The sequence below is a fragment of the Callithrix jacchus genome, chromosome X (genome assembly GCF_049354715.1).
Source record: "Callithrix jacchus isolate 240 chromosome X, calJac240_pri, whole genome shotgun sequence".
Classification (NCBI taxonomy): domain Eukaryota; kingdom Metazoa; phylum Chordata; class Mammalia; order Primates; family Cebidae; genus Callithrix; species Callithrix jacchus.
The window spans coordinates 147122618-147137450 of NC_133524.1; the positions used below are offsets into that span (position 1 = coordinate 147122618).

General features: G+C 52.5%; 2 protein-coding genes across 14 annotated transcripts in view; one reads left to right on the forward strand and one right to left on the reverse strand.

Annotated features, from left to right (window-relative positions):
* The window catches only part of MTMR1 (myotubularin related protein 1), an 80609-nt gene extending 78207 nt beyond the window's left edge, over window positions 1-2402 (forward strand). For all 5 annotated transcript variants that reach the window (XM_008990027.5, XM_035288717.3, XM_008990029.5 and 2 more), the window contains one exon: window positions 105-2402. In XM_008990027.5, coding sequence (XP_008988275.1) covers window positions 105-269 — 165 coding nt within the window. In that variant the 3' untranslated portion in view covers window positions 270-2402. The remainder of the gene's footprint in view (window positions 1-104) is intronic.
* Window positions 2403-3706: 1304 nt separating this feature from the next.
* The window catches only part of CD99L2 (CD99 molecule like 2), a 140792-nt gene continuing 129665 nt past the window's right edge, over window positions 3707-14833 (reverse strand). For 3 of the 9 annotated variants that reach the window (XM_054251072.2, XM_035288725.3, XM_035288721.3), the window contains 5 exons: window positions 14766-14804; window positions 13533-13652; window positions 8990-9007; window positions 7484-7549; window positions 3707-6335 (listed from right to left, as the gene is read on the reverse strand). In XM_054251072.2, the coding sequence (XP_054107047.2) occupies window positions 6271-6335; window positions 7484-7549; window positions 8990-9007; window positions 13533-13652; window positions 14766-14804 (308 nt within the window). In that variant the 3' untranslated portion in view covers window positions 3707-6270. Of the gene's footprint in view, window positions 6336-7483; window positions 7550-8989; window positions 9008-10538; window positions 12461-13532; window positions 13653-14765; window positions 14805-14833 lie in introns of those variants that run through there. The other 6 variants (XM_054251073.2, XM_035288726.3, XM_008990030.5 and 3 more) reach the window with 4 other exon arrangements.

Genomic DNA, 14833 nt, shown 5'->3' on the forward strand with positions numbered 1-14833 from the left:
TGGCCACACCAGGCGTCTGGGTGGTGAAAGCCTCCTGAAGCCACCAGCACCTGCTGTGGCAGGAGGACGGCCTGATAACGCAGCTCTGTCTCTGCTCCCTCCAGATGCCCATCCACCAGAATCTCAAGGAGCTGCTGGCTGTCAGGGCGGAGCTGCAGAAGCGGGTGGAGGACCTGCAGCGTGAGGTGGCCACGCGCGCTGTCTCATCCTCATCTGAGCGGGGCTCCTCACCTTCCCACTCCACCACTCCTGTCCACACCTCAGTCTGACGGGCAGGGCCAGCCTGCTGCTCCACAGTCTTCCAGCGGCTCAGGAAAGGGACCTGGCGATCACTGTTATGGCTGTAACTTGCGATCTTGTCTTTTAGGATTAGGCCCGGGGACCATTTGTGTGGCTGGGTGACAGCTCCCACTGTTGTCAAGTGCTTTTCGTTTTGTGAACAGCTCGTTTCCCTCCTGTCAGCGGATTCACAGGGAAGCCATCTGTCACATCCACCCTGTGAAGCAACTCCTAGCATCCAGGCAGCTTGGGAGAAACGAAATGAATGGGATGCAGTACTGAGGTTCTTTCTAGGTGAAATCCTTCAGTAACAACAAACACCACTCACTTCAAGATGCATCGCCAGCCTCGGGGCTTCCCTCAGGTCTTGACCACAACCTGAAAACTGTTTTGAATGAAATACTTGGGGAGAAGACAGACCACTGCCCTCTGTTCCACAGTCCTCTTCATGCACGGGGTCCCCTGTAACAATTCCTGCTGTGTACATATATGGTATTTTTAGAGAAGAAAAACAGGGCTTTATTTTCCTATGTCCTTTTTGATGTTTAGAATACTCACCTGAGGAAGGATCGGCTCAACTGTACCGTGGGAGAAAGTCTTTTCCTACGAACCTCACGCTCATGTTTCTGTGGTGCGTTTGAAATGGGATTGGAACATGGTCATTTAAGGGGCAACATGTTCTGTCCCCACCTCACTCTGGCACTCGCCTCTTGGGACAGCTCATCCCCTTCATGGGGATGGCACCAAGTGGCCATGCTCAGTCTTCCAGCCCCGCCAAGGCTGGCCTCTGGCTCTTTCAAGGAGCACTGCCTGCCCCTCCCTCCTGCGCTGTCTGGCCATGCTTCCCACATCACTACTGCTGCCAGCCGCTGGGGTCAAAGCAGTCTGCTCTTATGTTATCTGCCTGTACGAAATCATTTCTCATTTTATCACAGTTCCTTCAAGTCAGCTTACATGGCTGCCTGTCAATATCTGAAAGCAACCACGGTGCTGTGGCTTTGGTTTGGAAAAGCATAGCTTGTACTTCCCTTGGTTTTCCCTTCCCAGAGCCGACCGCAGCTGGTCAGCACTCTCTTCCTACTTCGGAGCTTTATTTACCGACGCTGAGCTGTGACTCCATCAGTCCTCACAGGAATTAATTTACCACCAATTGGTTCCATCCACTTGAACGCCATTGCGCTGAGCTCCTCTGTGCGACATGCCACAGGATGAATACTGCACACCTGGGTCCTGCACTGGCAGGCCGCACTCCTCCCTCGTGCTGTGCCCATTGCTGCACCTCCCCCCACCCCGCCATGGGCTGCAGGAATCCAACCTTCAGAGGCAGACACAGCTGCAATCGCTCCTAAGGAAACCCCAGCATGACTGCAGAGCAATGTTAGCTGGTGGGTTTCAAATTAGTGGATTCCAGGCAGAGTCCTACACATTGACCTTATTTTTGAAAATATGTTAAGGGTTTTCTAATAGTCAAGTAGAGAATGGATTTTTTTTTAAACTGGGAACCTTCTGATTCTTACTGAAAATTATCCTATAAGATACCAGAGAGATTTATTCAAGGGAATTTGATAACCTAAAATCAATTCTCCATTTTTATCACCCATGGGATTTGTTTCTAAATCATATTTGACATTAACTTTTGATTTACGTTCCTAACATATCTGAAAGCATATTTATGAATGGATAAACTGGATTATTGATATACTGATTTTTATTTAAATGGGGACATTGCCCATTTTGTTCCCAGAAATATGTAAGCCCCCAGCTGACTAGGAGTATTAAACATAGTGTGGACTGGATGACGCCTTTGACAAACCAGAGACGCCAAGCTGGGGGGAGCTGGTGCCTGGAGCGGGCCTGTTGCACCTCACCTGGCGGGGCTGCGGGGCTCGGTCAGCAGGACCCTAAAGATTCCCATTCGATTTTAAGCACAACGGGTCATTTTCCTTTGTATGTTCCTAGCGCAGAACTGTTTCTAAAACAACTTGAAATAATACGGTTTTGTTATCTAAGCATTTTTGTTTGTTTCATGTGTACTAGAATGCAAAACCTTTACAGTTCAGGTTTTTCAAAACTGGTACAGTGTTGTATTGGTCTCATCTGTTATTAAAATGATCATATGTTTGCTCCCTGGTCTTTTTTGTTGTCTTTTCAAAGTATCTCAGTACATTTTTCCTTTGAGGAAAATTGGTAATAAAATAACATGGATTGAATGTTTACTGTGTGTCAAGCACAGTTAATATATGTATAGTACCTTCATGTGATTTCATTCAATCACTAAACCATAAATGTATCATGAATCTTGAGTATTTTGGCTGAAACAGGAAATACTGATTTGAGTCAGAAATGCCCTCAACTGTAACCTTGAGAGAATGTGGAGACTTGGGAAAGGTCTGGAGGCGTGCTAAGGCCTCACTGTCCCCACCCCAAAGGAGTGTTCACCTTTTCAGGGCTACAAAGGTCTGGATGAAATTGCACATACCCTCCGCCCCCCCACCACTGCCATGTGCCCTGTGTGTTGGTCTTCTTGTTAAGGGTGTGGGGTTCCTGTCCCTCTCTACACGTCACTGCTGAGTGAGCCAGAGAGCCCTATATTAGGCACAGCGGATGCCCAGGGGACTGCTTGCCAGACCGCCTTCCCCAGCAGTGAGACCACCGCAGCAAGCAAGGCTGGGAGGGCTGCTCTGCCAGGCCCCTGCTAGCCTTGCAGAACTCCTGCACAAGAGAGGCACACGAGGGTCTCGGGTTTGAGAAGACCTGGTGCCATTTCACTAGAAGCCGAAGTTGGCAAAACAAAATGAAAAAACAACCAACCTTCATGTGAAAACCCAGGGTCCACTGCATCTTGTTTTTATGCTGAAATGCCCTGAACTGAAATGTCTTCTCAGTTTGAAGCCAAGATGCAAGTTGATGACAAGGACATACTTTATCCCAAACAGGCCACTCTCCACAAGGTTGCAACAAGTGATGAAGTGCAGGGCCCCTTTCTCACTCAGCTATCCAGTTCAAACAACTGCACAGAACCGGAACCTCCACTGTTTACCGGCCTGCTCTGAAGGTGGCAGAGCAGTAGCCTTGGGATTTGCGAGCCTGGCTCTCAGGCTGCTTCCAGACCCTACCTGGACAGCCCGGGACTGGGCAACCCATGCTCCCTGGAAGCGGCCCGGCAGCACTCTGCTCCTGCCTCTGCCCTCCCTAACCCCAGGACATTGGTTGCTCCACATCCCCTGGCCTTACCTTCTTGACCAGTGAGGGGGGGCCACCCTTCAAAGTCCTGACACAGCTAGTCATTGAGGGGTAAATGCAAGAATTTTAAGCTTCTAGAGAAATACCGCAAAGTGAGTGTGATGAGATCAGCTCCACATCATAAATTGCTTTAGGGAAAAGTAGCAACACTTGACCAAGGATGCACCTTAACACCATGAGAAGATGAGGATCTGTTGGTGCCATTTTATTTAATGCAAACACTAGACAGTTTACAATTCACACCTAGACACAAGCACATGAGCAGATGTAGAGGGGTTCTCACGTCACTCACCATGTCTTCCTCAGCACTGAGCCCCAAGCCAGTGTCCCAGAGGCTCCCCTTTGGGTCCCACCCCAGAAGCCACCCACACCTCCTCCCCGCATCTTGATCTTTCCTTGAGCTGACTTCACCCAGCATGCGCTCAGAGTTGTTACAAATTTTCTCTGCCAAATTAAGTTGATACAGATTGGCCACTTTCAATTGGTCCTTCCAGTCCACTGTGTCTCCCCTCTGACTCGGGACAGGCACATGCTGGCCAGTGTAACCTTCAGATACACATGTGCCAAGAGCCCGCCAGGCTTCTGCAGGTGACAGTGCGGAGCAAGTGTAAGATGCTGTGGGAAGAAGCTCCTGAAATGAATGTCCTGCAATCGGAGGCTGAGGGGTCTTCCAGGCATGTCCAGCAGCTGCCACTGGTGGGCCTGAGTGCCAGGCTCCAGGCTTTGTGCAGATAGCACCCGGGTAGGTAAGGGAGAGCAAAATGGGTCTCTGGCAACTGAAGTCAGTGGTACCGCAAACACGGTTTGACAGACAGCACGTCTTCTACTTCGTAGCCATAGGGTTTTGAGGACTTTGCCATTCGATAGGCATAGCCATAAAGGTAAGGTAGACAACCCCTGAGGTCACACTGTCCAGATGGTGACAGGCCATGCATGCAAAAATCCTCTGCAGCCACCTGTAGCCCAGCATCGGTCAGAGGGTGGGTCCATCAGCTCTTGATGTACTTGGTGCCAGGGAGGACAAGCCTGACAAAATTCACCATCTGGCCAATGAGTGTGGGAGGCCCTTCGTAACTTCCTGAAGCCTGGGGAGCTTTTCGAGACCAGGCCAAGGTTTCTTTCCTTCGTGGTACCATGCTAAGGTGTTTCCGCACTGCTACAGGCCCCCTTCAGCCACACAGTCCGGGTCTGTTGGGATAAAGGGCTGAGCAGGAAAAGGGGTGTTGAGCCCGCAGGCACGTGTTGGGAATGGCCTCACAAGGCAGCCTTGAGACAGTGCCACAGCTGACCACCCTCCACCGCAGGCATGTTTTCAACGTCAACACGAGGCAGGAATTCAACAGATGCATGTGGGGTGCAGATTCCAGTGGTTTCCCTCAGAAGTTGGAGTTGGCGCCTCCCACTCAGTGGGCAGCCTATGAAATGTGTGGGGCCATCATGCAGACCAAACAGGCTCGTGAGTTTTGTAAGGTCTTGCCTGGCCCGTGACTCATATTCTGCTTTCAGAAGTGCTTTCTGACATGGCAGACTGGTTATCAGTATACAGGGACCTGGCATGTGGTTCTGTCCTGTGAGCCTATGACAGCAGAGTTCAATGGGACAGAACCACCTGTGGGGCCAAAGGAACATTCCAGGAAGCCAGCTCTGCTCCAGCCCAAACCTGGCTGCTCCGTGCCAGGTGAGGAGCTGGGCATGGGGTTCCTGTGTTTGCCATGGTGAGCACCAGCCCCCATGCACTCTTCCCTCAGAACAGACAAGTAGGCTGACACGGAGCTACAAAGTCACATGTGTTTCACTAAACCAAGCAAGTGTCTCTTCCCCTCTCCTCCCCTCCCTCCCTGCCCCCAATAACATTTTTCAGCAAACAACAAGCATGCTTCCGGCTTTGATGCTCATTCTTGACATCTGCAGCTCTTGCTACCAAAATGGGAATAAATACAGGGCAGAGGGTGAGCTCCTCCCCCCAACAGAGGGTAAAACTCATCTCCAATGTGAAAATAATTCCTAAAGACCTTTGTCATGTCAGGTCAGTCCCCTATGGAATCAGATGGGAAACAGGCCTACAAATCATAGCTTCACACTTAATCCAGAAGATTCCTAAACTCAGGGCAAGACTATCATGAAATACATGTTTGCACTTAAATAACTGAAAGCCTCCACTTGGACCGGCTCAAAACCTGGGATTGGGAAGACTGAAATGAAGCCATCCTCCTGGGTGCTGCGCGTGTGTGGTGTTACTTGGTGCTGACTCATTCACTCCTTGCAGGGGCTCCAAGGGAAGCAGGTGCACGCTGAGCCCCCTACTTGCAGCTCCTTGAGGTCACCGCCAGGGACTGCCTATTGGCAGAAACCAGCCACAATCAGCCACTGCAGTGTGTAGGGTTCAAATTCTTGTCCCTTAAGTATAAATGTCAACAGGCCCCAGCATCACCTTGGCCCCCACATTCTGTGCTCAGTGAAGCTGGAGGCAGGCTGGCTTTGGGAGTCGGTAACCCAGCAGCTCCCAAGGCCTGGTGCTGGCTTTCTATCAGAGTTGGCTCTTGAATTTCGGCACCAATTCTCAGAGCACCTGTGGCCAAGCAGAGAAGCCAAACTCACGAACACCCAGAGCTCATCCAGAAAACTCAGACCAACAAGGAGCCGATGACACAGAGCAGCACAGCAGCTGTGAGTCCAAATGATGGGGGTGGGGGGGAGCTGGGTGACAAGCGGTGGCACCATGTGCACGCCTACAGCTGCACGGGGCCCTCAGATCCGGGCTGGTTCAGGCGGCGGCGGCTCTGTAGACTGCGTGTGCAGCACGGAGTATTTCACTAAGGGAAGAAGAGGCCCGTCAGAAGGAATTCTGCTCTGTCCTGCACAGTAGCAGCAAATAGAGCAGGAAGCCCCTGCTGGGAACAGAACTGGGTTTCCCTGTGTATCCCATGGGGGACTGCTTAGCCTTGTCTGCACCACCTTCCCGTGCCACTCCCTGTCCCCAGCCAGGACTATTCTGAGACTAGGAGCAGTTAGGGGTGGGTCAAGGGGAGAGAAAGAGGAAGCTGGACAGGCCCTGAAAACAGCTCAGCCTCCATCTCCTCCCCTAAAAAATGAGCATGCTCCTGCCGGCACCACCGGAAGAACTGTTTGAAAAGTGCGCAACCTAGTACCTGCCCACACAGGCTGGCCTCCTGTGGCTAACTCATGACAGTGAGCAAAGCTCACGACAGTGGATGCGACCCAGGCCTGTTTTAGTTCACTTGCTGCCACACTGCCACCCGTCGGTAGGGCGCCCGGCTCCCCAGTACACACCACACAGGCTGAGCCCCTCTTGCCCTCCTGGGTCCCGTCCTCGTGGCTGCTGCACTGTAGTTTCAGTCGCAACATTTGCCTGAGCTGTCCCAGTCTCCTGCCTGCACCTCCTCATTGGCAACCCGTGGCCACAGGTCATATGTGTGTCGAGCAGTTGGGCACTTTAGGCCTGTGGCCTGACCTTATGCCACCTCATACTGCCAACAGCTCCTGAATCCAGGAAGTGCTGGTTGACCACTGAAGGTGGAGGGTGGGGCCTAAGTGTTGATAATAGGGTCTGGGCTTGAACCAAGTTCCCTCTCGCCTGTGGCAATTTGCACAGGGAAAAGTTATAGGTCTAGGTTAAAGGCTTCCCCGTGGCTCTGTTCAGAATGCATCTGTTTTTGCTGATGGGGAGCAGAGGCGCCTGGGGCTCTGGCTCAGATGAATCAAGGGCAGAGTCTGAGCAGCAGCAATGCCCAGAAGTCACAGACATGGCAGCAGATGGCCCTGGCTGTCACCCCAGCACCCTTGGGCTCATGAAACTGGGAAGCAGGCTGATCAGGGCAGGCTTTTGCTCTGGCTGGACATTCTAGAAGCAGATGCCTCTGTGCTTCCCTGCTTTTCTAGCACAGTTCTTCCCAGTGCTGGGGGCCAACTAGTCACTGGCCAGTGACTGTGAAGTCCTCACCTTGGGGCTCCTCACACACCACGGCTTCCAGATTCTCCCCTTTCACGTAGTCTGCGTTGAGACCCTCTGTTTAGGGAAAGGTCAGAGTTAGTGATGCGCAGTTCCTAAGGGTCCCCAAGCATGACTGAGAACTCCTGACCAAGTCCTTTACGACAGCTAGAAAAGCAGCACAGCTCCCCTAGGGAACTCAGAACCCTGCCCCCTGGGCCACCGGAACATCATTATCCAGATGAAGACCGTTCGTCCAGGAGTTCTCATTATCCTCAGAAATAACCAGAACATGCAGCAAAGGCTTCTGGCACTCCATCCTCATAGGGCAGCTGCTGCCACATCAAATCAGCAGCTCCGCCCAGTGGAGGGGGCGCCCAATGGTAGGGCTCAGCACCATCCACAGGTCCATGTCCAGCCCAGGGGCCAGGTAGCCAAGTGTGATTGATGGATATGGGGCCGGGAGGGGCGGGTGGCTAAGTGGGGCTCACCATGGAGATGCAGCAAAGCCTCCTACCCACATGCAGCTGCCCAGCAACACCCATGCGGAGAGGCCCACTGGCTTCTCCCAGCCCCAGGAAGAACTGCTGTCTCCACTCGAGCTTGGAGGGGCCATGGCCCAGCGACAGCTGCTCCATCCTAGTTACTTACCTAGGCTCTCTCCACACCTAATCACAAGAGGGATTTGGGGACTACCAAGCATCCCGTTCAGCCAGCAAGGGCCAGTGTTCACGTCCTTGGAGCGGACCCCACCCCTGTTGCTGCTTGCAGAGTCAACAGTCTGTATCTCACCCCTGGAGAGCACAGGGACTGGGACCCTCCGGCCCTGGGTCTGTAGGAAAACTGGGGCATGGTTCCAACCAACCAACCAACCAACCAACCAACCAAACAACCAACCAACCAGGCACAGTGCAAGTCACGCCACCATCCTGGGCCATGGGCTCCTTGTCTGAACAAATATTCCTGTCACCTGCCTGCCCTGGTGGCTGCTGGGCTTGAGGTGTGCGCCTAACAGGCCTGTGACAAATGCAGTTGTTGCCCTGTGGCAGGTGTGGCTGGCCCCATGCAGAGCGGGGCAGGTGATGAGCGTAGTGGAAGCTGCCCCAGGTGACCTTTCTCAGCTGACAGGTAGGGGCCAGATGCACCCTGAGCCTCACAATCACTGCCAGCTTGCAACTCAGTGGGCACTGGATCGTCCCCTTCCTGTGGGTGGCCCTCTATGTGCTCCCCAGCCATGACCCCTAGTGGGCACCTGAGTCCCCACCATGGCACCTCAAACCCCACCTCAACCACCCCCTCCCCCCCACCACATCCAGCCTGGGGACAGAGCGCCTGGCAGGTGGCATCCTCTCACACGCATCAGGGCAAGCTAAAGATGGTCCTGGTGAAAGCCAGGTCAGTGAATGTCAGGAAAGCAGGAGGGAGAAGAGCGGCAAGGAAGCACCAGAGCAGGGGGCGAATGAGGAAGTATCAAGGCTGAAGCAGAAGGAAAGCAAGGAAGGCAAAGCGCGGCGTTACCTTGACCTTCCGCTGCATCTGAAGGCAAGACACAAAGCTTAGAACCCTGGCATCAGAACGCTCCTGCAGCAAGCATGTGGGCTTTCCACACTGAGGACAGAGGCCAGGGAAGCTGAGGGTCCCCAGCATAGGCCACAGTGGTGGGGACAGGCCCTCCTCACAGCCACCTCCAGCTGTCTCCCCAGGACTTCGTGTTCTGCACCCCTGCCCCCTCCACTGCCATCTTCACACGGCAATGGCTGAGGCTTAGGGGAAAGAGTGGGGACAGGAGGCCCAACCCGTAGCTTCTCAGTAGGTTCAGCCACCCTACAAATGTCCGCAGAACTCCTCCTGATTCTGGATGGGCCAGGTGCCAGGGACATGATGCCCACGCAACCCCACCATGGAATGGACGGTCCAGAGACTCCGGATCACTGAGGCGGCAAGGCAAGCTGGGAGTTGCAGACACAGAAACCAATCAGCTCAATCCTGCCCCATGGGTACCAGGTGAGGTCAGCAAGGGGTGCTGTGGGACCACAGGCTGGGAGAAGCTGCCCCAGGCCTGCAGGGGTGAGAGGAGCTAGGTCGGGAGCAGGGACAGCAGAGGCCCTGGATGGAGAGCACATGGCACCCTTGGGAAGTGAAAGGCCTCCGGGAGGCTGAGGGAGGGGAAAAGATGTGGTTGGGACCAAACCATGAAGGGCCTCCGATGCCAAGGCCAGGGGCTCAGCCAGGACCTTGAGGGCTGCAGGAACCATGGGGGATCCAGGCATTTTAAAACAGGTGCTCCTGGAGGAGAGTGAGGTGTGGAGGAGACTGGACAGGCCAAAAGGTCTATGGAGGCTTCTGGATGGAAGATGAAGAGAAGACCTTGGCTCTGGCCTGGCAGGGGCCATGTGGCTCCAGAGGAGACCTATGCAGGTGGCACAGGTCCCAGGGTCGGGGAATGCACTGACGTGAGGTGTAGGGGCGGGAGGACTCCCAGCCTCCAGTTTGGGGAGACAGCCACACAGGAAGGGGCGGCAGGAGAAGGCAGGCTGGAGGGGAAGTGCAGTGAAATTGAAGACGGGACACACTGGACCAATGGGGTACCTGCGTGCTGCCCTGCTTTGCCTTCTGATCCAATCCGCAAAACCTCACACTGGCCCGTTTTAGGAACTAAGCGTGGAAATAATATATTTTCCTTTGACTTTAATGTCCCACAGAGACAGAAACAATCAAGATGTTTACTTTGTGCTTTGGAAATCAACCTATTTTTCCCGCTCTGTTCCTACTGACACCTAAGCAGCCTCAAGCCAGTCTCTGACTTTAATTCCAGAACAGGAAGGAAGTTGAGATACCCTTGAAGGGGAAACTGAGGGACAGCAAGGGAGGGCCCAGGCTGGCCCTTGGGGAGAGTCTGCTCAGCTCTAGAACTCTCCCCATCCATGGCCCTGCCCTTGCCAGGCCAAGTTACAGGGCTGGCTTTTCACCCATGTGCAGCACCCAGAAGAGAGGCAATGGCGGGTGGGTGACAAGTGCACGATGCCTGGGAAGCTGCTCCTACGAGGAAGTACAGAGCTTTCAATAGTTTCTTTTACCCAGCATGCTTTTATTTTTTATTTTTATTTATTTATTTTTGAGACGGAGTTTCACTCTTGTTGCCCAGGCTGGAGTGCAATGGCACGATCTCAGCCCACCATAACCTTCGCCTTCTGGGTTCAAACAATTCTCCTGCCTCAGCCTCCTGAGTAGCTGGGATTACAGGCATGCGCCACCATGCCCAGCTAAGTTTTGTAGAGACAGGGTTTCTTCACATTGGTCAGGTTGGTCTTGAACTCCCAATCTCGGGTGATCCTCCCACCTCGGCCTCCCAAAGAGTTGGGATTACAGGCATGAGCTACTGCACCCAGCTCCCAGCATGCTTTTTAAAGTCTCAAAGCCATCCTTTGGCCTGGCCTTCTTGCCCCGTGTTGTAACGGGCATGTATTTGAAAACTGTGGACTGTTGCATCTCACCATTAGGCTAGTGATGCTGTAGTGAAGTGAAGGATGCCTCACCCCACATCCCTGGAACCTGTGAACGTGACCTTACTTGGGAGCAGGGTCTTTGCAGGTGTACTTCAGGATGCTGAGATGAGGTCATTCTGGATTTAGGATATAAACTGAGATTGGAGTGATGTGGCCACAAGCCAAGGAACACCCAGAGTCCCCAGGAACTGGGGGAGAATCCGCTTCTGTTGTTTGGAGCCACTCGGTTTGTGATTCCTGGTTCTGGCAGCCCCAGTGAGCCCATACAGCTGCCTAGGACAAGGCTGCTTCCTTGGCAAACCTCACCAGCAAGCACTTTTGGCAGCCAGGGCATGAGCCTTTTTGTCCAAAGAGCTCACAACAACTTTGTTGCTATGAACCAAACCCCTCCTTGCCGCCCCAACCACCTAGAAGGGGAAATCATCAGAAAATCAAGGCAGAATGCATCTGACGTGGTGCTTCCAGCGAAGGTCCGAACAGGAGACGCCCCCAGCCAGTCACCAGGACTTCCCCTGCCTCTGTGGCCTCCATTTTGAGGGCATCTCTGGGTATAGGCTTTTTTTTTATTAATAAATATTTGTTCAATGACATTTTAGTCACCAACTAGTTGAATCAATAATACAGAAAAGATTTTTTTCTCTCAGTCAGTTCTAACTTTGCCCTACAGGCTGGTTCGATCCAAATCTGGCCTTTTATCTTTTCCCAAGAGACCCTCTTGAGAACCTGGATGCTCATCCACAATCTTGACTCCTCTCGGGGCAAGAGGAACCCTCCGAGTTGTTCTCCCACAGTGGCGCTGGCCAGGTCCTTGCTCCCTCCCCTGAAACAGGGAGGGGATATAGAGATATCCCAGCCTGGAAAGCAGTTTCAAATGAGGGTCCCTGGCCACAGGAAAGGCCATGTAGATTGAGCTGTGTCCCAGTGTCCCCATCTCATTCCACTCCCCCTGCCAGAGGGATAGTCCACAGAGGCCTTGGGGCCTCCTGGACAGAAATCCCCTGTATTAGGCTGCTTCTAATTTTTTCTGAATGCAGTAAGAACAAGGTCAGAGATCAAGGGCTGTAACTATGTATCTGGGTGCCCTGGGCTCCTTGTTCCAGGCACAGCCCAGGAGGCTGATGCAAAACCACCCCTGCCACACTAAGCACAACTCAATCTTCTCACCCAATTTCTCCTTCTAAATATCAGTGTCCAAGCAATTAGAAGGTTGGATTTGCATATTTTTCACCAGTTAGAGGATTCCTTGGCTTTTGAGTTGAGGGAAAGGGATAACTCTAAAAGCAATCCAGTCCCCAGTCCTGGACTCCATCTGACCTGTTCCCTGTTCACAACACTCTCCAGTCAAGCTTCTGGATCCATGGTGGGTCAATGGGATCTCAAGCAGGGTGGCCATGAACAGTTTTGCAAGTTGTGCACTGATATGTGAATGTGCTCCTTCAGTACTTTTGTGCATGCTGTATGTGTCACCCTGGTCAAGAACGTTCTACAAGAGTGAAATCAACAAATATGATGGTCAGATGAATAAACATCTTGGGACCCAGGTTAGTTCTCTGGGTAGCTCAGCTCCAGGCTAGAATTAAGGGCAGAGGACCACAGCAAGGGTCAGGGAAGACCCACATGGGTTATTTCTAAGCTTCCCATTGTATCCAAGGGGCTGAGGAAGGAGTGGAAAGAGACAAGCTACAGCTGAGTCACATCCTGTCACTGGAACTTAAAATCACCAGCCTTGAACTGGAGACACACTCCACTCAGCAAACAGGGACACAACATCAATCTGTGCTTATAAAATGGACAAGCGAGGTCATCTTGTTTCCTCAACCACCTCCCCACGGAGCTCCCTGATGTGGGGCACTGATGGGTGAAGACAGGATTCCATTGCAACTGTTCCATTAATCCACGACTTCCAGACTCACAGCTACCGCATGAGATGAAAACCGACTTTTAAAACCTAGTAAAGGGTGGTGGGGGGCAAACCACACCATTCTTTCTCTCGCATTCCTATTTCTTTGGACAATTCATGATTCCACATAATTCGTGGCTCATTGGGGGAAAAGCACTAGGCAGTGACTTCTCAGGTTGTGACAGGGGTACGGCCAGAGTAATGAGGACAGTGCTATGCAAACCACCAGGAACTGCTGCCTCCTGCTCCTGAGGGAGCCAGCAGCATGAGAAGGAGCTGGTGATGCAGGGCCTCCAAAGGCCCTCATCCCCTTGGCTGAGATCTGAAGCTATGGGTCCCTCCCATTCTGTGAAGGAAACATCACAATGGTCACTGAGCTCTGTCCCCACAGAAATACTCCTGGGAGCTGGGGCCCCTGGAAGGTGAAGGTCATCAGGGCCAGTCCCATCCACTCTTGTAGGCTGGTTTACACTGTAATTCAGCCTAGATCTGTCCCCAGGGATTTCCGAAACTGTAGCCTCCACCCCCGTCCCAGGAAGTGTGTTTGGGAGTGGGTCTCAGGCAGGCTGTGAAGGGATCTGGGTCTGTCCCAGCTCCTTTCCCTCCAAAGACCTTGCCAGCTGGTTCCCAGCCATGAGTGGGTGGCTGTACTTACGCTGAATGCTGAAGCAGAACTTCTTCTGCTGGTAGGAGATGTAGCTGGAGACGGCGCCAATGAGGGCCATGGCTAGGGCACTGGCCACCCCGGCAATGGTGCCGGTCTCTGCCACCATGTCTGCGTGAAGAAGGGGGAGAAATGAGGACAGGTGAGGTCAGAGCCAAAGCACAGCAGGGAGCAGCCCGGGAGCCTGCTTCTCCTCTAGCACCAAATTCAGATGCCCACAGCCCCCAAGCCAGGAGAGGGCCACGCCACACAGCTGTCAGGCATTACAAGGACATTGGTGCCCCCTGGATTTGCCTAGGACTTCTTGTTCTCTGTAAGGACTTCACTTTTGAGAAGCTTCAAAGGGAGACATAGGAAAGGTGCCATGCTCTCTGTGACTAAGGCCCCACAGGCTTCCCACGGCGCTGCTTCCTCCAGGATCCCAATCTCCAAACTTCATTCCTTCAAATAGCTACACCCCTCTACTGGCCTCAAGATAATCTATTGGAAACATTCAGGGGAAGGCCAACTCTGAGATCAGAGTAGGCCAGCACTATCGCCCCTTGTAGTTCCTGTGAAATATCTGAGACAGGCCTCAATCCACTTAGAAAGTTCATTTTGCCAAGGTTAAGGATGCACTGGTGACATGTGCCAAGGTGGTCGTGGCAGAGCTTGCTTTTGTATGTTTTAGGGAGACATGAGACATTGATCAATACATGGAAGACGTGCATTGGTTTGTCCAGGTGGGACAACTCAAAGCTGGGGTGGGGTGGGGTGCTTCCAGGTCACAGGTAGATAAGAGAAAGAGACAAAAGGTTGCATTCTTCTGATTCCTTGACCAGCCTTTCACTGAATACACAATTTAGTCTGGCTCAGTGAATCTGCATTTTTACATAAGCAATTGGGCAGAGGAAGCAATCAGATATGCATTTGTCTCAGGGGAACAGAGGGCTGACTCTCTCCCTCATTAAAGATCAGCTATTAGTTTACATCTCCAGGGTGAAATCCAACAGAGCTGTTTTAGGGTAAAGATCTTGAGTTCCATAAGAAATTTGTGAGCAGATCGTGAGGGAGGTAGGCAGCTTTTTACATCTTTGTAGCAATCTGATTTAGGAACAGAATGGGAGGCAGGTTTCCCTGATGCTGTTTCTAGCTTGACTCTTCCCTTAGCTTAGTGATTTTGGGGTCCTGAGATTTATTTTCCTTTCACGTGGCCAACAGGAGCCTCAGGATTCGGAAACCCACCAGATCCAGGGTCGTCACTGCTGCCGTACCGGCCATCACCTGGAGAAAAGACAAAAGTACTTACTACC